The 21,108-nt window shown below is 34.6% G+C and overlaps 1 protein-coding gene across 2 annotated transcripts in view; it reads left to right on the top strand.

Annotated features, from left to right (window-relative positions):
• The window catches only part of wwox (WW domain containing oxidoreductase), a 379,609-nt gene that overhangs the window by 317,909 nt on the left and 40,592 nt on the right, over positions 1-21,108 (top strand). The window contains exon 9 of one of the 2 annotated variants that reach the window (XM_088614154.1): positions 489-997. The exons of the other annotated variant lie outside the window; for it this stretch is intronic. Within the exon in view, the coding sequence (XP_088470280.1) occupies positions 489-584 (96 nt within the window). The 3' untranslated portion in view covers positions 585-997. Of the gene's footprint in view, positions 1-488; positions 998-21,108 lie in introns of those variants that run through there. 2 annotated transcript variants of the gene reach the window in all.

Raw genomic sequence — 21,108 nt, 5'->3', positions numbered from 1 at the left:
TTGATTGTGCCTGGCATGGTGGTGTCAGAGCGCGAGTTCAAGAAAGTCATACAGTATCTGCTTGAAAGACTCCTTGGCCTATATTTAAACTGAAAGCATTATAGAGGTTGAATTTATATATGTATATTCATTTTATAAAAGGAAAGCGATTATAAGCGGTTGGAAGTGATTTGCATTTTTTGATTAACCAAAAAAGATTTGAAACTAAATGTGGCAAAAAGAATTGCTAGAAACGTGAGATATTTTGCAGAAACTTCAGGACAGATATGGACAGATATGGAAAATATATGTTGTAGTTCAATGTGAAGACAACTGCAAGATCACATTATTTTTCTGAATGAATTAGAATATTATGAATTTCCACATAGTTGTTATTTTTATCCATGTTTTTCTTTGTTGTGTTTCATTATGTAGTGTATTTGCTTTCCTTATGGTACACAATGGTACTGTATTTAACCTCTCTTTTGTGTCTTTTTTTTGTTTTTAAGCATCTGTCCTGCTATCCAGCTTGGCAATCTCCTCAAACATGGATTTGTAAACCACACAGGTCATTTCCAACACATCTTCTGGATGAAAAGTTTTGACATTATTTTGCTCTACCATCAGTGTTTTAACAGAAGAAAAGCTTAAAAAATATACGATTTCTTAATATGGTCAGTTTTTGTCCAATTACTTGAACAGTCTTCAAGTCCAACATTCGGTAGAATCTCTAATGATAAACAGGTATTTTTGGTTATATTTTGATTATGCTCATAGTACTTTTGACAGGCAGACTATACTATGATTCTCATAACATCAATTTGTATCCATCTGGAAAACAATACTGTTTTGAAGTGAAGCGGAGAACATTAAATACAGATAATAATTTAACTTTCTTAAGAGATTTAACCAATAACCAATAAAAAAAAATACATTTTAAAGCACTGGTAATTCCTTACACTTTGCATGCTGTAGTCTCCCCATGATGCATATTTCCTGAATAAAACAAAGTTGTACATGACCATCAGATCACAAAAGTGGATTCCTGGTGAATGGGGTGGGTATGAAGGAAATGCTGTCTTGCAGCGAATATTAATCTGTGTAAAAAGTTGCCTTTCAGAGAGTGCCTTTAGAAAACTTATGGGAGTTCTCTGAAGCAAAGCAATTGCAAGTTCATTTGTTATTTTTAAGAGCTCATTCTTTATGATTTCAGCAGGTTGGAGTAATAAATGTGGCACCGTTTTGAAGTGGTTTGTAGTCATATATTTTTCATTTGCCTGTCCGAGTCAGTGATATGAAGACTGAAATGCATCATCCCCTCAGAGGGGGAACGCAAGATGTTACATGACACTGCCTTTTTTTCTCTCCCACTCTCTCTCCTTCCCATTGTCTTCTGTCAGATGAAGTGCTGCATGCGCGCTCATACGTTTCCAAGATGTCAATTCTGCACAGGCCAGAGGGGCTAGAAAAAGGGGTAACAGTGTATTATACTGTTCCACTAGTCTTTCCTGTGAAAATAATTTAGTGAGTACAGAGAACATAAGTCGGGCTGAAAGGAGCAACACTGTCCATCTGTTTGTTCTTGTTCTCTGGATATTCATTTAATTTACACAACACTACATTTTTAAATTTGTAGAGTGTCAAATAGCAATGTATTGTTAAGCCATTAGATTGACAATACAGTACCTTTTACTTTTTTTAAATGTATTGTACATTATGTTTTACAGTATATAGTTTTATATAGAAATTCTTTTACAGGTGCCCAGTACATAACTACACTTTTGTCTTAAAATAACCCTGATAATTGTCTGGCATGTGCTGTTAAAATCAATTACCCTTTAATTACATTTCCACAATGCATAATAACATTTTAACCGTGTTTACATACAAGGTATAATATACTGTAGGTAAGTGTGTAATTAAGTAAAGTTTTACTTAACTCATTCAAGCTCTGAGAACAGGGTTTAGCTTATTTACTAGAAAAATCAGAACTTATCACAACCAAAAATGTTCAACAGTAAGGTTTCTTTTTTTCTAATTGTACTACTTGATTTACATGTATTAAAAATCTGTGCAAAGTAAAACTGTGCAAAACACTTTGAGCGCCCTAAAGGATAACATGAATGGGGTACATAGGATTTTAGTTTAGAAATGCTTCCTAATCCTCAGCAAGAAGTGGATCCAAGTTGATGAAGAGTCTACACGGACATTTTAGAGAATAGCAGTATCTACCGGAAATGTAATTAATGCAATTGGTCTAAAAAACTTAATTCCCCCCAACTCTGCTTTGACACACTCTCCCAGGTGCTGATGTGGGTCATATTAAGGACTTTATTAATGGGCTATTTTTTGTGAGCCAATGAGAAGGGTCGCTCATGTGGTTCACAGTCTCTGCGGGAGAGAGAAAAGTCCCTGCTTTGGCCCTTTCAAGTGGGCGTTGCAGGAAAACCGAGCAGCACAGAAACATGCGTGGGCTGGAGACAGGCGGCAGGCTGCTGACCACAGGGTGCGGAAGTGTTTCTGTCACTATCTGCCTGTTAACCTGGCCCAGTCAACTCTGTACAGCATCTCGCCTCTGTTATATCAGCACTGGAAGTTTCCTATTTCCTCTGCTTGAAGCGTCTGGATGGCTGAAGAAAGCCATTTGCTTATTATAAACCAGAGACTGAGAAATCTTCATCTCTTGCTAATGGAAGAAATACATTTATATGAGAAATCTATTAAATGAACACAATATGCAGTGACTGATATGGTAAAATTCCTTTTTACCATGAGGAAGTAAAACTGTTCCAGAGATGGTGTGATTTTTTTGTGCATTTTAGTGGATTTCAAGAAATAAAGTGGTTTTCTTCAGTAATCAGTAATTATGTTTGTTAATTTTGTGCTTGTTAATCAAATGTGGAGTCTGCGGTTATTTTCGTACATTATCGTCATCTAACATACATTATTTGATGGTAATCATTGTGATTATATCTGAAAAAAATATGAGATAAAAAAACAATTCTGCACAAATGCAAAGACTTAATAGGAACATATTAACATTCTCATGGCATTATTTTGTAAAACACAGCAATACAGTACATTGTTGTGTAAACTTGCTCTTCTTGTTCATTGACATTTAAACATTCATAGAACATGTTCTTCCATAAACCTAAAGTTGTATTAGGTATAACTTTTAATAATGTATATAGAGATGTAACAGAACAGGAAAGGAAGAGAAACACTAATTTAGTGTTTGAGCTTTTCAGAAAGAATGGCGAAATCTAAAACAAAATTTCTTGCACTGTAGTTTTCAGTGTGCTTACTTCTGCCAGGCCATCATCTCACTTGTCTTTAACTGTCTGTATCCTTGCCTGAGTGGCTTTATTATTCCCTTGGGCTGACATCCCAAGCCTGACCGGTTTAGCCTTGTTCATGTGACAAAATCATTTTCAACATTGTGTCAAATGCACTGACAGGCACTTAACCTTTGGCTCATGAACATGGAAGGAAATTCAGTGTTTATTTACTGGCCAATGGTTGTGGTAGGCCTTTTGTGGACCTAGACTTGATGGAGTTGTGATGGGCACCCATACATTTTATGGGCTCTTCACTGTGGAGATGGTAGTAAGAGAAGAAAAAGCTAAGAGGTCACTGTTTTAGATGCCAGTGAAGCCTTCTAAGTTAAATACGATTTTCCAGAAACAGAGAACACCACAGTTATAAGTCATGCTAAATAAATCTTGCTTTGTTCTGTTGGGACAAGGTTGTTTTCAGTGTGAAACAATGACTATTACATTTTAAGTGCAGGTCTTCTCTTAAACCCCCAGCTATTTTTGAATCTGAGTGGCTCCCCTGAGATCATTTTATCTCCCCATTTCCTTCCTGAAAAGCGCCTGGGACAATTTAATGGGCCAATTTTCATTGTCTATCAGATATTCAAATGGAAACCGAGCATGAAACAGTGACTGCATTTGGCTGACATATCAGTATGTCCTTGCACATATTATAAGTGAACCATTAGAATATAAGAACATAAGAATGGTTACAAACGAGAGGAGCCCATTCAGCCTACGTAACTTATTTGGTTATTCATTTATATCTGGGCTCAGAGAATTTAGGTCTTTTATGTTTTTCTACATTTCAACTCAACAGTATATTTTAAGATACATTTTTAAATGCAACAGTGTGTTTCTTTCTGGATATAAGAGTTTTTTTTCTTTTCGGAATAGTGAGCTGTGACAGGAATTCTATATCTCTGTGTACTTACAGAATTCCATTAAAATTTAATTTTTTGATAGTACCTGGTGCAAATGAATCATCCATAAGGTTATCATGTCATTATTGAAATCATAAAAAAGGACATTACAGTTTCGAATAACATCTGTCCACATTGCTAAAGACAATTAATTGTTAAACCTACACATATATCTAGAAAATATTAAAAGGATTGGTTAACAATTATTTTATGTTTTGTTTTGATAGGCCAGGAGTAATATAAAGTGTGACTGTGCATCGTAAATATCTCCCTGGATAAATTCATATGTTTGGAAAAGAAATATGTCATGGGACTAAAACTACAGATGAAAAATCAGGACTATAAAATGCAAGAAGATGGCTGGGAGCTCCTGAACAGCCTCACACTACAGTACATATCGTATCGTATGGTTTCGACAGCTTAGGTCACGTTGTCGGGCTAGTCTTGTCAAACAAATCTCAAGTCCTTCTCAACAACATGCCTCATTTGAAGTCATGTAATCCATCCCTCCATATAATTTGGTATTTCTTCTGTCTGCTTACCACTTATTGTTAAATCTGAGTGAGAAACTATTCATGCTACAATTCAGTTAAGTAATGTATTCATAATATACACTTTTCCACACAAATCGAGTTGTTAGACGTGGATTCTGATAGAGACCTCATCAAATTCCTTATATACCACCTTTTTGAGTCCCCGCCTCCCCAAAGCACACATACACTTTCCAATACATATGCTTGCACACCTGGTCAACATTGTTACCTGTTTACAAATGACCAACAATTTTCTGCTTGGTTCAGCAGCAACTGTTTTCCCTCCCCGGTGTCATAATTAGGCCTTTGGAGTTCATGTTTGGTTATTACACCCGTCTCTTGTGTTTTGTACCTCTTGTTTTGTAGACGTAATCATATCTTTCCCCCCTTTTTTGGCACCTTTTCTGCTAAATTATGCACAGTGGGCCATACTAACCCCACATTAGCATGCCTTATGCTAAACAGTGTGTGTCAATGTGTCTGTGTTTTTCTTGTTTTTTTTAAACTTAGTAATTATCTTCCAAAGCCACAGTTTTACGTTCATAATTATTCTCACTCATAGTAATTGCTGTAAACTTAGCTCAAGGAATTACCTTTTTCTTTATTTTTATTTTGAACTCTTTATTTTTTGCCACTAGTGACACAGGATTCTCTTTTGCTGTTGAATAAATTATACTAATTGTTTTTTAATGTACTGATTTTAAATTATGACAAACAATTCTTCATCAAACTCATCATAAACTGATACTGTATATTTACAGAAATATTTAATCTAAACCAATGCAAGTTTATGTTTTCATTCATAGCACTGTCACCTTAATTTTCCCAGTAAACTAACAACTGCTGGAGTCATGTTCAGTGCTTCAGTGGCTCAGGATGAAATATAGAGCCAAGCAGTGTGTGCAAAAGAACGTAGGAAAGATTACAAACAGGAGGAGGCCATTCAGCTCACAGATGATTGATCGGGACATCTTTTCTAGCCATTTTTCAGTGGAAGCCACCTTCAACAATGTAGCTGGGTAGTTTGTTGCAGACACTTATGGTCCTTTGTGTAAAGCAATGCTCCCTGTTCATGATTCCTTATTTTCCACTTAATGGTTGATCTTAAAAAAGTCCACTTTCCTTTAGTTAACTTATTACCTGAATACCTACAGTATATACGCTTATGCCTTCATAAAGAGATAAAGGGTCTTGTGTTTGCAACTCAGTTCCTCATTGTAACAACTTTATAAAACCCAATAATCAGATAAGGTCAATTACCAGTTGTAATCTCCTTGCTTTTAACTTCCAATAATAACTTACAATAACCTAAAAACATAAGTGTTTCAAGTGAACGACGGCCATTTGCTCCATTTTGTATGTTTGATCATTTAGTAGCTAAGTAAAACTTAAATTTCATCCAACCACTGGATGACCAAAAGTATTGGTCTCAGTCACCAAGTTGGGAAGCCTGTTTTACATTCCCATATTTTTTTACATATAGAAGGGTTTCCTATTTTTCATTCTAAATGAATTCCTGTTTGGTTTCTAGTCCTTATCTCACTACAATGAGTGTGAAATGGTGCCATAGGTAAACTGTATACCCCTTAGTTTCTTACTTGAATCGATTCTCTTTTCAATTTCCTTTGTTTTAGACTGAAGAGATCTACTGTAGCTTACTTAACCTGTCATATACTGTATTACTAGTATATGGAATAGGAATTATTCTTGTTTCTCAAGGCTGTATGTCATTTTGTTGTATGTTTTATTTTTTGAAGTTGTAGTTTAGTTTTAGTTGCATTATAAACCTTTACCATGACTTCCCTGGATATAAATTCCACGCTATTTGTGGTATACCAAAAGTTGTTATTGCTTTCCCACATTGCCTTGATAAGAACATATACATATCTATATACATTGAACCCCTACACTCCTTTTCATGTGTGGCTTCCTGCAGCTTAGAATCACCTGTGCATGATGTACAGTATGGTCTTTGTTCTCAGAAGTGCAAAAAGACCTTCTGAGATGTTACACTGCCCTAATGTCAGTGTAGGACACATTTAGGATGTCCATGTGTAACAACACAAATGCATCACCAGTGGATCAGGAAGACACGTGTCATTAATCACTTTCATATGGCAGGTGCAACAGTAGCATTCATTGAATTCTTTGACAAATAGTCATCAAGAGATTATGCAAACATGACATTCATGAATGACTGACTTTCTGACTTCCATTTACACCTCACATCTCCCATTATGGGGACAGAGACCATGAAGACTTGTATGAGTAAGGCATACTGTACATACTGTTTTAAGACTGCTACATTCATCAATTTACTTATTGTGTTGTGCATATTACTACCTCAACAAATGCTGGCAGTGCATTTTTTCAACATTTGATTTGTAAAAATCAGAAACTCTTACTTTCATAGTTTTTCATTATCCCTGAGATCTCTGTTGTCTTTCCAGATTCAGTCAAGTATACAGAAAATAATGATATCAGGCATTGCAATCACACCATAAAGCTAATCCGTCAGGTTGAAGTAGTAATGCAAATATGACTTACTAATCCAGAAACACAGTGTAAATTGTCTCCCAGGTAGCATGGCTGTGTGCTGAATTATTGTTTTTGAGGAAGATCATCTCATCTGATTTAAGCCATCAAAAGAGTTATGTTTATGAAGATTGTGTTTCTTTCTGAATGCATTGAGCACAGTGTTTCATCAAGTACTGAGAATTTTCTCAGCTCTATGTGTGTGATTAAAGCAGAGTGTGCATATACTCAGTGAAACCTCCATAAGCCCAAACAGATGTCACAAAGAGGTTTAAATCACACTTAGAACTATATGAGAAACCACCACCTCTCACCTGCTGTTTCCAGTCTACATGCTGAATCCTACTAGGAGTCATTAGTGGTTAGTTCCTGCCTTGCTTCTCTTTAGTTAAAACTTTCTGCTTTTCTCACACACATACATTAGTCCCAAAATATGCAAATTATATTATCTTCTTGTGACAGAGTGCTAGAAAAGACTAACAAATCAAATTGAATTCTAAATATTTCAGTTATATGATCCCTCTATCTTATTTAAAATGTATATCCAAATCAGTTCATAATGCAAATTTCAGCTAATTAGTTTTCTAATTCCTTGCATGGGTAATGGAAACGCATTGGTGTTATTTAAATATACGCCTAATCCTTTTGGGAGTACCTTTAATCTTTTTATATTAAAAGCTAAATTGTAAAATGTGAATATTAATCTAATTATGTGTAGATCATTCCTGTGCTGAAGATGTATTAGTGTGCATTCCCAAACCTCTTAGCAGGCTTTAAGATAAATTACTGAATCCATTTGAAGAGGTTTATGCCCCCAAAAGCTTTAGAAAATTTAGCATTTTTTTTAAATGATACTGGTTTACACTGATCTTTCATATGTGCCACAGCTTTACATTTTAATATGCAGATGACTCAAAAGTGTACACAGGGTTTGCAGTATTGAACACTTCACAGGTAGTATGAAAACATTCACCGTTCACAGCCACTGCCACCCTCGCCTGTGACTACGTCAAGCAAGCCCTTGAGAGGTGAAAGGGAACATCTACAGTATGCACCTCTACTGAGCCACCACCCACTCTGCAACCTTCTTTGATTGCACTCCTAGCCCTTAATTAACACTTAACTGCTTAACATCGTGTTATTTTTGCAAGACATTTATGATACACAAAACTTGAGATTTATCAGTCTGTATCTTTTATTCTGTGGAGTTCATGTACAGTATCTTTGCTAAATGTATTAGGATAAATGCATTTAACAGTCTGTGATCTGGAAGAGACTGATATACAGTACTGTAGGTACATTTGTCAAAGTAAAACGATTGATTCCTAAAATGCCAAAATCCTATAGAGTTTTTTTTAGATCTTTAGATCAAGATTAACAATCTTGTGATTGTTGCTATTAATTTACAAGAAAATCAAGGCTAGAAAGAAGCCACCAGAACAAGAAGTGTATCTTGTGATTGTTCTAATAGGTTCCTGCTCTCATGCATTATAATGCATCTAGTTTTAGAAGTCTCACTTTTTTATCCAAGCATTTTTAACTGGCCTTTGAAATAAAATAAACAATTTACTCCTTAAAAATTGCAGAATTTCTCTGATAATGAGCTACAAATCTGTGCTTGTAGTGTGGGCTGAAGTTTTTATGTCTAGTGATACTGCCCAAGTTTGCTGCAAATTAGCTTTTGCTGGGATTTTCTGCAATGTTGCTTTTCTTACTTGTATAGTATTGTATAGCGCTATTAAGACTTGATCTAAAATTCTACTTATTTTAGTATGGATGCACACAAATTGATTTTCATTTCAGTGTATCTTTGAGACTACTTCATCATTATCAACAAATTGTATTCTATTGTGCTCTGTAACTAGTACCATTCTACCTGCTCATTGTAAAGATATTTGAAAAAACCTTGCCAAACAATATGAAAATAGACTGCATTCAATTCCAGTTTAAAATGGTATTTTGCTAAAAGATAAATCATTTACAGTAAGGTAATAGAAACTTTTGAAACTGCACTGACCTGGTAAAGATTTCTGTAAGAAATTAGTCAAATGTGATCGTATTTTAGCTGATACATTTTTGTCTGAGTTTATCCAACATTATCTGCAGGCATAAGTAAAGGGAACTTTTTGACCAACAAGCAGTTGAGGCCCCAGTGGATTAATATTGGGGCCTACCTCAGGCACTGTCATGTTGATAGATTTTAATAGCGTGACACAAAGAAAAGGAAGATTGTTTTAAACATGTACAGATTCAAGACTCACTCTTGATTTGTGAGAACAATTTGACTGATTGAATGTAAACCTTGCTTTGAAAACTGATATTGACTCATTTGTTAAACTTGACTTGATAAAACGACTCCAATTACTCATCCATCCTGATTTCCTTCCATGTCCAGTGAGGCATGAATCCCAGGCATTTTTGGTTCTGTCGTTCCAGGCCCTTTCAGGCTTTTCGGTACATGTGCAGTATGGGACCTGGCCTGATTAAAGTTGACTAATTTTCAGGGTTTTTTTTATTTGACAGCTAATTGAAACAGTCATTTATATAACCATTTAAAAAAAAAGACTTCATTTTTTTGTTCCACCTTAGAATTACTAGCTTCCATCTCTTTCGCATGACAGAATCAGGTAATTATGTCCACATAAAAATGTGCAAGCTGTTTGCTATGTGAAAAATTATAATGGTGTGATTTTTAAGTGGAATATCTCCCCAGAGCATAATGAAAAGAACTTTTAATACAATTTTGAGGAATGAAAGCAATTGAAGCTACTTTGGCATTTGCAATGTAGGCCCCTCATTTCTTCAGAGTTCACCATCCATATGCTAGCGTGATTTTATCTGCCTTACAGATCTATTGGCTGTTGCACGGTGTTTCAGCTTTATGTTAATTTATTTTAATGATAAGCTGTCTGTGTCCCTTGGTATAGAAAATACCACAAGCAAAAAGTACTTGCAATTAAGAAACCTTAACGGTTACCTGAAGACCATTACAGTATTTCAGAAATTTAGTACATAGTTATACCTTTTTTGACTCAAATATATTTAATTAACCCTTTAAGTCAACTTGTATTTTACAGTGCAAGAAGATGTATGAGTATGTGACAAGAAATAACAAACACAAAACATTTAACTTTAAAGAGACCTGAAACTTCAGAAACAACACAAAAATGACAGTTTTTTAGATTTTGAATAGTATTTTTAGCTAATTAAAATTCAACACTTTTTAAAGCCAAAATCAATGAGTCAGTAGTTTAAGATACATTTAGAACATAAAAATAATCTTCTCAGATTTTAGAGAATAGAAGTTTTATATTCTATAAAGCTTTGTATTAATAAATGTACAAAATAAAATGTAAAAATATTAAGTCTTTTGAAGAGAATATAAGTTTTCATATATCTTGTTGATGTTTTAAACACACAGTTAATTTTTTTTAAACATTTGAACTTCCATATTATGTCCCATAGAATGTGCTCTTTAGCCTATTTTTTATTTAAATTTCATAGCACTTAGAATAGTTATTTGGATGGCACTGTTTTTCACATTACTGTTGAATACTGAGAAAAAGTCAATTTGTTTTCCTTCCTGTATTGTGGTAAGGTTCTATGTACTCCTTTGACTCAGTGTGGCTGTCAAATCTCCTTGTAAACTAAAAATGTCCATTCTTGCAAAGGGTTAAGATGGAGCTGCACATGTTGCAGGCACCTGCAAGTAAGTATGATGAATATGAGTAAGATTTGCCAGTGCTTTTACTGACTCCGTTCAGGCAGTGTAAACTTGGCATTAATCATAACTGAAATCTGGTGTGACCGGTTTGCACAAGAGCTGAGTGATTGGGAACAGATTCACAACAGCTCTATTTCACTGACAGGTTCAAATGAAAAGCTCCTAAACTGGGAATATACTTTTATCCCAGTTTTTCCTTTTGTAATTTTTTTCTCACTACCAGCACCTTAAAAGTCCCCACGTATCTATTTTTTCTTGATGTTATAACCATCCCAGAACACCCTTGAAATCTTTTTGTTGGAAAGGAAAAGTGAAATGAGAGCATGGGGATAAAAATTGTCCATTTTTACATTTCTTCTCTACATGAACCTGGCTTCAAGGCAGAGAGTTCAGAAGACTCTCTGCCTTTAAGTTAAAGAAATAAATGAGACTGATAGACCGGGTGAACTGTAATTGAGTAACATTTGTCTATTTAAACAGCTCTAGAAATTGTCTGCAGGCAAATACTACAATGTGACAGATAGAATGATGCTTGGATTTACTAGAAATGTGTCTGTGACAGCTCCATCCCTTAGGTCACCTACAGTATATTTGTAATAGGCAAAATGAGAAGATGTAACTTGAAAAAAAGACATGACTGTCACCGCCTAGCTAAACTGTACATGTAAAAGAAGGCCACAATACTAGAATGATCTACTCGCTAAAACCAATTGAATATGCCAGCAAAACCATGCAGATGTCTTCATCTTAATCTGCTTTTCATTTCCTTTTGTTTTGTAGTCTGAATGGAGAGCTTGAAAACACAGATTATTTTTCCTTCTTTGTCGACCTGAAACTCTATTAAATGCATTTGATGCTGCCATGCTTCAGTATGTGTTTTATTACTTAGCTCTTTCCACTGATGCTACTCTATATGTCTTACTAATGCTTCTGTGTTAAGCATAAACTTGTGGGAGACACGGCTGATTACAGTATTGTTCTGGTAGACCTGGCATTGTTGGTGATTGTTAAAACATAAGAAATTGTAGAATATGGGGTTGGTCATTTTGTTTCTCTGTATATTTTTTTAGTTCTCAATCTGAGTAATATTATCTTTTAAGAAACTAAATTCTATATGTTTTTGCACTGCTTGCTCAATGTATCTGAAGAATTTTGTCATGCTCCTGTTGCAATTAGTGTGCAGTGGACTGCCATTAAGGTATGTAAGTGTAGGACCCTATTATTTTTAACTACCTTGTAAAGCCTTCGTGTTACTTAAAACTGAAAAATAGGATTATGGAGATGTCTGCTTTGCCCCCTGCCTCACATAGGCTTGTGAAGGAGAAATCTAATCATCTTATGTGCTGTGAAATGAAGCAGATCAGTCTCTTACCTTTGCTTTGTGTATATTCTCTAAAGAAAATATAGTTATTACGGAAGGAAACATGAGAAAGGCTAAAGGCATCAGTTTTTTTGTGAATGCATGAGTTAATATAATGTATGCATAATTGTAATATTAGTCTTAAATCCCTTGATGTTTAGAATGCGTTTGTAGTTGTACTTGTATTCTGACTGTCACCCACATTCAGAAGTGTCCCACAAAGTGTTGACGTCCTGTTGATTTTATTGTCATTGCAAAGAAATGCAACTGATTGGTGAGCAGAATCATTTTCTTTAGTGCAAAGATTATAATAAATTTACAGTAGGTAAACAAAAATAACATATTGTTTGTTCTAGCAATGATAAGACCATTTTCATATTGCAAATGTAGTTGCACTGGGTGGGTGAATACCATGTAAATGTTTTATCTGATTTGTAGATAAAGAGCACTCTTACTTCAACACCCACTTTAGAGTTTTTGGTGGGATTCAGGTTAACCACAGGGAAGGTTTTGAGTCATATAAAGGAGACTCCACAGCTTGAGATAGGTGAGGTGGTGCAACACAACCTGCAGATCATGGCAAAATAGATTTCTGTGCTTTAGCAAGTCCGATTCTAGGACATACAGTCCATAAATGAAACATATAAAACCTATTTAATTCACCTTTTTATTTAATTTAGTTTTAAGATTTTTTATTCATTTTGTTTGACATGGCCACTAGATACTACAGTATACAGCCTGTATATACTGTAGGCTTAACACTTGAAGAAGGCTCCACAGCTGAAACATTGTGTGTGTTTTCACTCGAGAGCTTAATATCAAGAGGCACGAAAACAATGCTAGTCAAGCTAAACATTTTATTATGAAAAGTTTAAGATCAAGAATAAATTTATATACTGTACTTTGCATTTGCAAATCTAGACTAAGAAATCTACTGTGTATAGTTATGCTATGAAATAGGTAAATTTCAATAGCATCTGACAGCTTGCTTTAATTGATGTTTCAGTTTTTCGAAAACATGGTGATGTAACTTTTTTAAACATACTTTGCAATCTCTAGCTGTTTAAAAAATAATTTTAAATATAGAAGTACTGAATATTTTTAGCTTTTGAATGTTCCTTAAGAAATGAAAAGCAACATAACACAAGAATATTCTATAACCAGGGTTCAAAGGTGTTAGAACAATTGAATTACTTTATCATATAAATCACTCTTATATAGTAAAACTCTTTTGCTTTAATCTAGGTAGTGTATAAAAGTGACATTTGAATATATATCTTAATCTAAAAGTAAAACAAAGTATAGTTGCTTTATAGACTATTTGCATTGAAATGATTGTTTTTGTTTCTCTAAAATTCCAGAACCACCTGCTTCTTTGTGCACGTTCCAGTAGTTTGCTTTTGACTCCTGCCTGAATTTAGGAGAGAATACTCCATAATAGGTCAGATTTCTTTTTGATATTTATGTCTATTGAGAAAAATAATATTTTCAAAATTATCAGAACTTGATTTCATCCTTAAACTGTGAAAAAAGCGTTACAGGGACAGGAAGTGGTACAACACTGTTTTCAGAGTGCTTGAGGAGAGAGCGAAAGATTGATCTAAACTGGAAAGTGCTGTGGTAACTACACGGCAAATGGGGTTTTATTCAAGCTATAAATAACATTAGTTTCTTTGAAGTTTTATCTCAGAAGATTTATGTTACTGGAAATCTCATGAAAGTTTAATATTTAATAACTTAATGTGGCCACAAAAGTTGTGTCATAAGACTGCCATCTTGCTGTTGGTGGAGTCGGGAAGAGGTCAAGTTCTATAACCTTTTATGCTGTCATGGGGGTCTTGAGTTTCAACCTCCAATAAATGTACAATATATAGTATTTGGTTTTAAATTGTTCCACAAACCTATTAAGGTGATTTCTGCCTATGCAATTATTCTGATAATGCTGGAATCACAAAGGAAAAACTGCCCTAGATCATGGATGCATTATTACCTGGTCTTTGAGGTTCGCTCAGCTTCTGCATGCACACTTGTTAGAGACACACATCACTCATCATTTTGTGCCTGTGGTTTTGTGATTTTCATGTAAAGTAAACATGGGCCATTACTAAAATATTGATATTATCTTGGAGGGGACACACACTAGTATAGAAGGCTTGTGTGTGACAGAGATGAGAAAGGATATTAAATTAGAATGCCTAAGGCCTAGTGCGTAACTGTGGGAAGAGAATTAAGCAGAATTCTTCTAATTGTTTGAAATTGCAACTAAGATTTCTGGTCTGCAAAGTGAAATTGTGAGGGGCAATGTAGAGTTTTGATTTTCTTCTGTGCACAGTTCCCATCTATACAGTATATACTACTGTATATAACAGTATAGTGTGTGCATTTATAGAATATAGAAGAATATATGGTTTGGTGCATTATTTATAGCAAACTATTTTGAAATTTTTAACTGAAGGCACATTCAGAATATAAAACAATATCATAATCTGGAGACATTTCATATCCTGACAGACATTCTGATATACAGTATATAAAAAGATAATGTTGATGTCAATGTTTCTTAGGATTTTAAAAGTTGCATTTCCTCTCAATATACAGTATCCTGATTGTTATTAGGTTGAAATCTTTTTATGATATATGGGAACCATTTCCTACAACTGAGGAATGATGTTTACACTCAGCTGTGTGGGTTAATTGCATATTAATATACAGATACAAATACAAATACGAGCAAGTAATAATATTCTTGTCCTGTGCAAATAAAATGTATTTTGCAACTTCTGGGAGGTAACAGGTTAATAGCAGAGAGATGTGTTACAAACAGATTGTGGTTAAGTCAAGTGTTGCATAAGATAAAACCTATCAAAACCCAAGAAGACCCAGGCTGATTTGAGAAATCTTAAATGCACTCTAAAGAATTAAAACATCAATATCTTTAATGAGATACTTCAAACACTGAGTCCTCCTAGCATATTTGAAAGACTCTAAAGGGAAGACTTTGTTTTGTGATGTTCCTAGCATGTTCAAACAGGGTTCTCTTTGAGGCAGAACACAGTTTAACTTTTGAGACAAAAATAGGCTAATTTTATTTATGCTGGAAAGATATCTGAATCAATAGATCACAGTCGCAGCTATTATAATCGAATGCTTATGGATAAAATCACTGAACCATTCCTCTAGTCCTCAAGAAAAGCATAAGAAAACTTCAGGTTTGTTTTTCCATTTTTAAAATTCTTGTTTCTTCATAGTTTTTCCATTATAGTCAATTATTCCATTCTGCATTACAGTTAACCCCTGGGTTAACGGAATTCACTTTAATGGATTTTGGATTTAATGGACAAAATCTACTAAAGTAGAATTTTGTGTATAAAATCAGAAATACCTGACTTACTCCCTCACAACAGGGAAATGCACAAATAACAAAACAATGTTAAATAAATACTACAGAATTTTAAAATTCATTACTATCACTGGTGCCCTGTAGTGTAGGTCAATTGCATACAATGGGTATTGTATTTCATATGCTTTAGGAAATTGTGTACATTATATTTCTGACATAAAATAAAGACCTTGTTTTTTTATGATAACAATTTTCATTGACTGTGTTGATTGCAGCTGTTAAAGACTTCAAAAAATCAATTCAGAAGATCCAGAAAGCATGTACATTGTATATATATATAGTCATATAATAGTGTTTTTTGTGCTAAAAAATTTTTTTGGGGGATTCAACATTGAGCGATAATGGACACCTCTTCCCCTCTATTAGCCTGTTAAACTGAGTGCTGCTGCTTTGTTCATGTATTTTAGTGTTCTGTCTGTATGGTTGAGTTCATTTGTATTGTTTTCTAACCCAAGTAAAGAGCACAAGAAGGAAGGCACATGTCTGCACTTGCATTATGAATTAAGATGTTTGAAGAAAAAATGAATCATACTGATAAAAGAAGAGCGGATAGCTATGTTATATGAGAAATGATGAATTTTGAAAGTTGAAACAGCTTCTTAGGAGGTGGTGTCTGACTTTTTTCTTGGTTAATTTCTTACCAATTGAGCAATTTTATTTTCAGTTAACAGAAATTGAGTTTGCTTCATAAAATGAATATTTGAATTATCCCATTTTCAGGACAAATGTTTGATAAAACAATAAATCCAGGCTGTATAAAAACATGCTTATGTAATGGCATTAAGTTTTTTATTCCTTTCATACAAGAACAGCAAACATTAAACATTGGATAATAAGTTTTTATTTTCAGAGCGGTACCACCAGAAAATGCGTGAAAAAAATTTAAGCCAGGTTTCAGACAGTTAGAATAAATATTCATTACAGCATTTAAATAAATCCTTTAAATGACTATAAGTGTTCATGCTTTTACTCTTGGAAGTATTTTATAAATTTTGCAATTGTAGTCATGTTGTCCTGATGACCACACTCTGATACCTTAAGGGCATATTTGATTGGCATCACCTTTTTGCTTGAGTATATTTTCAAAAACCAACAAATACTACATGATGCTGTGCAGAATGGCACAATGGATGGTACAGTTTCTTGAGGAATGGAAAGTAAACTAAAGATATGAATATTGAAAGAGAACAATATATTGTAAAAATACAGAAAAACATCTATTAGGAGTCAAGATGGCATCATGCTAAATGGCATCATCAGGTGTTCAGTTTTAAGATAGTCAGGATATCTCAACACTTCTGGATTGCATTCTGTAACAACCAACACAAGACATTAAGATAATTTATCAAACATTTTAGTAAGGTAAGGGAGAGATACAGACTTCATGCACCCACTACACTGTTATCCTGAAGACGGTTTCAGTCTTTTTTGATTCCTGTGTCAAAAAAGACAAAATTAACATTAATGTTGACACTGAATTAATGAGACAACAATAGTACTTCAAGTAGGGAGCTGTGTCAGCATGCAAAGGAACAGGTAAAGGTGTATTCCATGCTGAAAGGAAATGAAAAGAGACACAATGTTTCCAGTATGGAGCCTTCTTCAGGTGTGGGCATCTTCTGCACACCTAAAGAAGGCATGACAGACGAAACATTGTGCCTCTTTTCTTTTCCTTAAAGCATAAAGAATCTGAGGTTTTAAGACATTTCAATTTAAACTTAGATTTGGAAATTTGGACATGTAAATGATTAGGGAAAGGCATGGATGCATTTATTTTAATTCTAATTTTTTGTTAATAATTTTTGACATACGGTAGAAGAAGGAACAAGCAATTGTATCTTAGACCAACTGTTTAAGGTCCTTTTGGAACCTTGAAATTCACAGAAAAGTTATGTATAAAATTGACTCTTCTACCTGAGCTAGGAAAGACCAGTGAAGTAACTCTGTAGTTCAGGTAAATAGATGGGGCTTGGAGAAAGGGGATATAGAGGAGATTCAATGTTTACAGCTTCCTCCCAAGCCACTAAGTCTATATCGAGTCCACAGAAAAAAACATTCTGTATAGGGCAAGGAATTTGAACGAGGGAATAAATTGTGGACATTACAAATCTACTATTTGGGTTGGTTAAGGCTCTGCTCCAATGCACTAATTGAATCCTCTTTCCTTCTTTACCTCTGAGGTCAGTAATTGCTGTACCATGCAGCGTTGAAAAGAGTAGTTTTACATTTACTAATTGATGATCAACTCCTGGGAATTTTCACCTTTCAAATAATAAAGTGTAAGTTTATTGCCAGCTGTGTAGTACAGCATCATCTTAACATAAGATTACTGCTAAAAATACTCAAAAGAAAAAGATCTTGGAACTTATTGTACTCCCACAGCTTGTAAGTTCAGCCACTTCTCACTCCGGCTTTGTTTTTTTCGTCTATGCTAGACGCTCACCTCACACTGTTCCTTTTTATGAAAGACTGTTGACAGGTACCTTGCAGCTCCATCACGTGTTGACAGATTAATCTGAGCGTCCCCACTGCCTCCTGGCAAGACACCCAAAGCCTGCAGGGGTAATTCTTAGCCTTGGCATGAGCCCTGCAATTAAAATAATTAAGGAAGGCTGGACAGGCTTTTACAGTGCCACTTCAGGGCTTTCTGGGTTCATACAGACACACAAACATGTACAAAATGGAGAGGTTTATATTAACTCCTAGAGCCCCACAACATTACATCTTTTGCTTAAGCTTGTTTTTTATTGTCTTTTTGTTGACCACAGAAGAGCTTTGAAATCAACCGAATTTGTCTTTGTGAAGGCCTAAATGTAATTACTTATTTTTTTAGACTGCTATTGTTTTCATGTACTGTAACACTGTATATTTTCTGTCCTAAAATGTCTCCTTGATATTTTAAGATTGATCTGCAGCATAAATGATTATGTAGTGAAACCTAATTGAATCCAGATGTGAGAATGGCCTGGGGGGAAATTGTATACATATATCCTTAGCAGTCTAAAGGTTAATCAAATTACATGTAGGATATCAGAATTCATAGACAGAGGAAATAATAACAGAAAAGTTTTGACTTATATGGTCTTCTGTACTGCAAAGGTTTTTAACTGCAATCTAAAACATATTGTATTGTTATTAAATTTGAAGGAAATTTATTTTGTTAAAAAGTTAACAGAACACTGATTTAATTTTTTAATTGTTACTTCATAGTTTATTTATATTTGATGCGATAGTAAATTAACTGAAATAAAACATTGATTAATATATCTTTTTACAATCAGGCAGTTTAACTTTATTATATTTTTATTATATTAGAGAAAATACCAATAACACATGGAGTACATGACAAAACAAATCATAGTAGACTTTGATGGCTAAATGATACTCTCAGTATTGCCTTGAATGTTGTCTAGCAACAAATTCAGTTTTTGCAAGAGTCTTTCCACAGCTGCTAATATCTTTATTATCTTTATATATTATTATTATTATTATTATTATTATTATTATTATTATTCATATCATAAGTAATTTATAAGAATAATTTTAGTTAATGTCTAAAGATGCATTTCAAGCATGTATAGAAGGTGTTTCTGAATTAAACTAATAATATCACACAGAGAAAGCCAGATTGTGACTTGCCTTTTCTCTTTCCTCTCTGGCTTTTATTTAAGCTTTTGATCACAGTTCTCTCTTATTAATCCTAATCCATAATTAGTATCCTCTCTTCTAAGGCTCTGTGAATTATGTAACATAGCTGTTTAATATGCACAGTGGCCATTACTGTATGGCATGCGTACAGTTTGGGGCTACCAATCTCTGCCTTTGGCCCCATCTGTGCTGTAACACAGCACAAAAAGCTACCAGCAAGAAGCCTGTGTCTCCAGCTGGTAGTGTGTAATGGCGTGGTAAAATTTGCCCCTGTCTTTGAAAGTGACCAGAGATGACCTCCAGCTGTCTCCTGCCAGTATGGAGATTCAGGAGCTATACAGGTGCTGACAGGGCTGCTCTCCCAGCAGTGTACGTGTTCACTGAACACAGCTGTTTGTCAAATCATGTGGCGGCTCTTCAAAAACATCAGTTTAAAGTTGCAGACTCTGGCAGGAATTACTCACAGGGCTTGTCTTACTTCAGGTACAATGATGCCAAAACAATGATGTTTTGTTGTTGGTTTGTGATCTTTTTATCCAGTCTTTAATTCACATTGCATCATATTGAGTGAAATAAAAAAAAATAAGTATCATTTAACTGGTACTTTGTGATTATTTATTTTTTAAAAAAATTACAAAATAATACTTAAAGTCATAGATCTGATTCTGAGGAATCTACACTACTTGTGCTGAACATTGTTAGACTACAGTTTTGCAAGAATGGTTTTACCACACCTGCAGAATTAGCACAGTAGTTAGTAAAGACAGGTGGGAATGCTGTACATAGAGAAATACGGAGACAGTTGCTTCCGTTGCTCTGCCTTAAAAATACCCCTCTATATTGTTACATCTGTTTAGTGATCCTCTTTGGACAGCTGCTACAAATATCACCTCCCATTTCCCTTTACAGATCTGGAAATGTGCTCAAGTACTACTTGACTATTTAAGGCATAACAGTAATGCTTCAGAGGGCCGAGATTAGGGTTCAATCAAAAGTTGTGTGTGGACTTCCATTTCTTTAACACCAAGCTTGAACCTCATCAGTTCAATTAAGAAAGCAGTGCAAATGGGTCTTTAATGAGATCCTGGCAGTAGGTTTTATTTTACAAAGGTAATGTGAGACTACCCTTAGCAATAGGGGAAATTTTTTTACCAATAAATAACCATGCACATATCATGACTTACATCTCAGAGTGGCAGTAGCTGTGACATTATAACTTCTTTTGATCTTAAGGGGGGGTTATTTCCAAAGCAAAGACAAGCCATGTAAAGTTCATTTTTCTTCTTCAGAAAACAGGTGACTGGAAAAGGGATTCCTTGTTAGGGTGGAAGTGCTTGTGCCCCTTTCTTTAATGAGCCCAAAATGGAGCAACAGATTTCAAAAGAAGGGGGAAAGACATAGCACTAATGACTTCACACGCCATTACCCATTTTGCATGATACGTCACACCTCATTATGTGCTCGGAGCAGTGGTGCATGAAAGTGTGAAAGAGTTGTTTTGGGATAGCCATAGGGTTTAGTCTATATTGTTATTCTTTTGCCCTGAAGTATAAGAAATTGTCATAGAAAATAGTATCTTTTTTCAAATTGTGAATGAATTACTTTATAATAGTTTAGTTCTGTACTAGGATATTGTTTAGCAACTGAACTCTGATTAAAATCTGTCAATATCCCTCCTATGCATTCATCATT

This window comes from Lepisosteus platostomus, chromosome 20 (assembly GCF_059453375.1).
Source record: "Lepisosteus platostomus isolate fLepPlt1 chromosome 20, fLepPlt1.hap1, whole genome shotgun sequence".
NCBI lineage: Eukaryota > Metazoa > Chordata > Actinopteri > Semionotiformes > Lepisosteidae > Lepisosteus > Lepisosteus platostomus.
The sequence above is the reverse complement of the archived record's forward strand: the minus strand, read 5'-3'. Positions and strand labels throughout refer to the sequence as shown.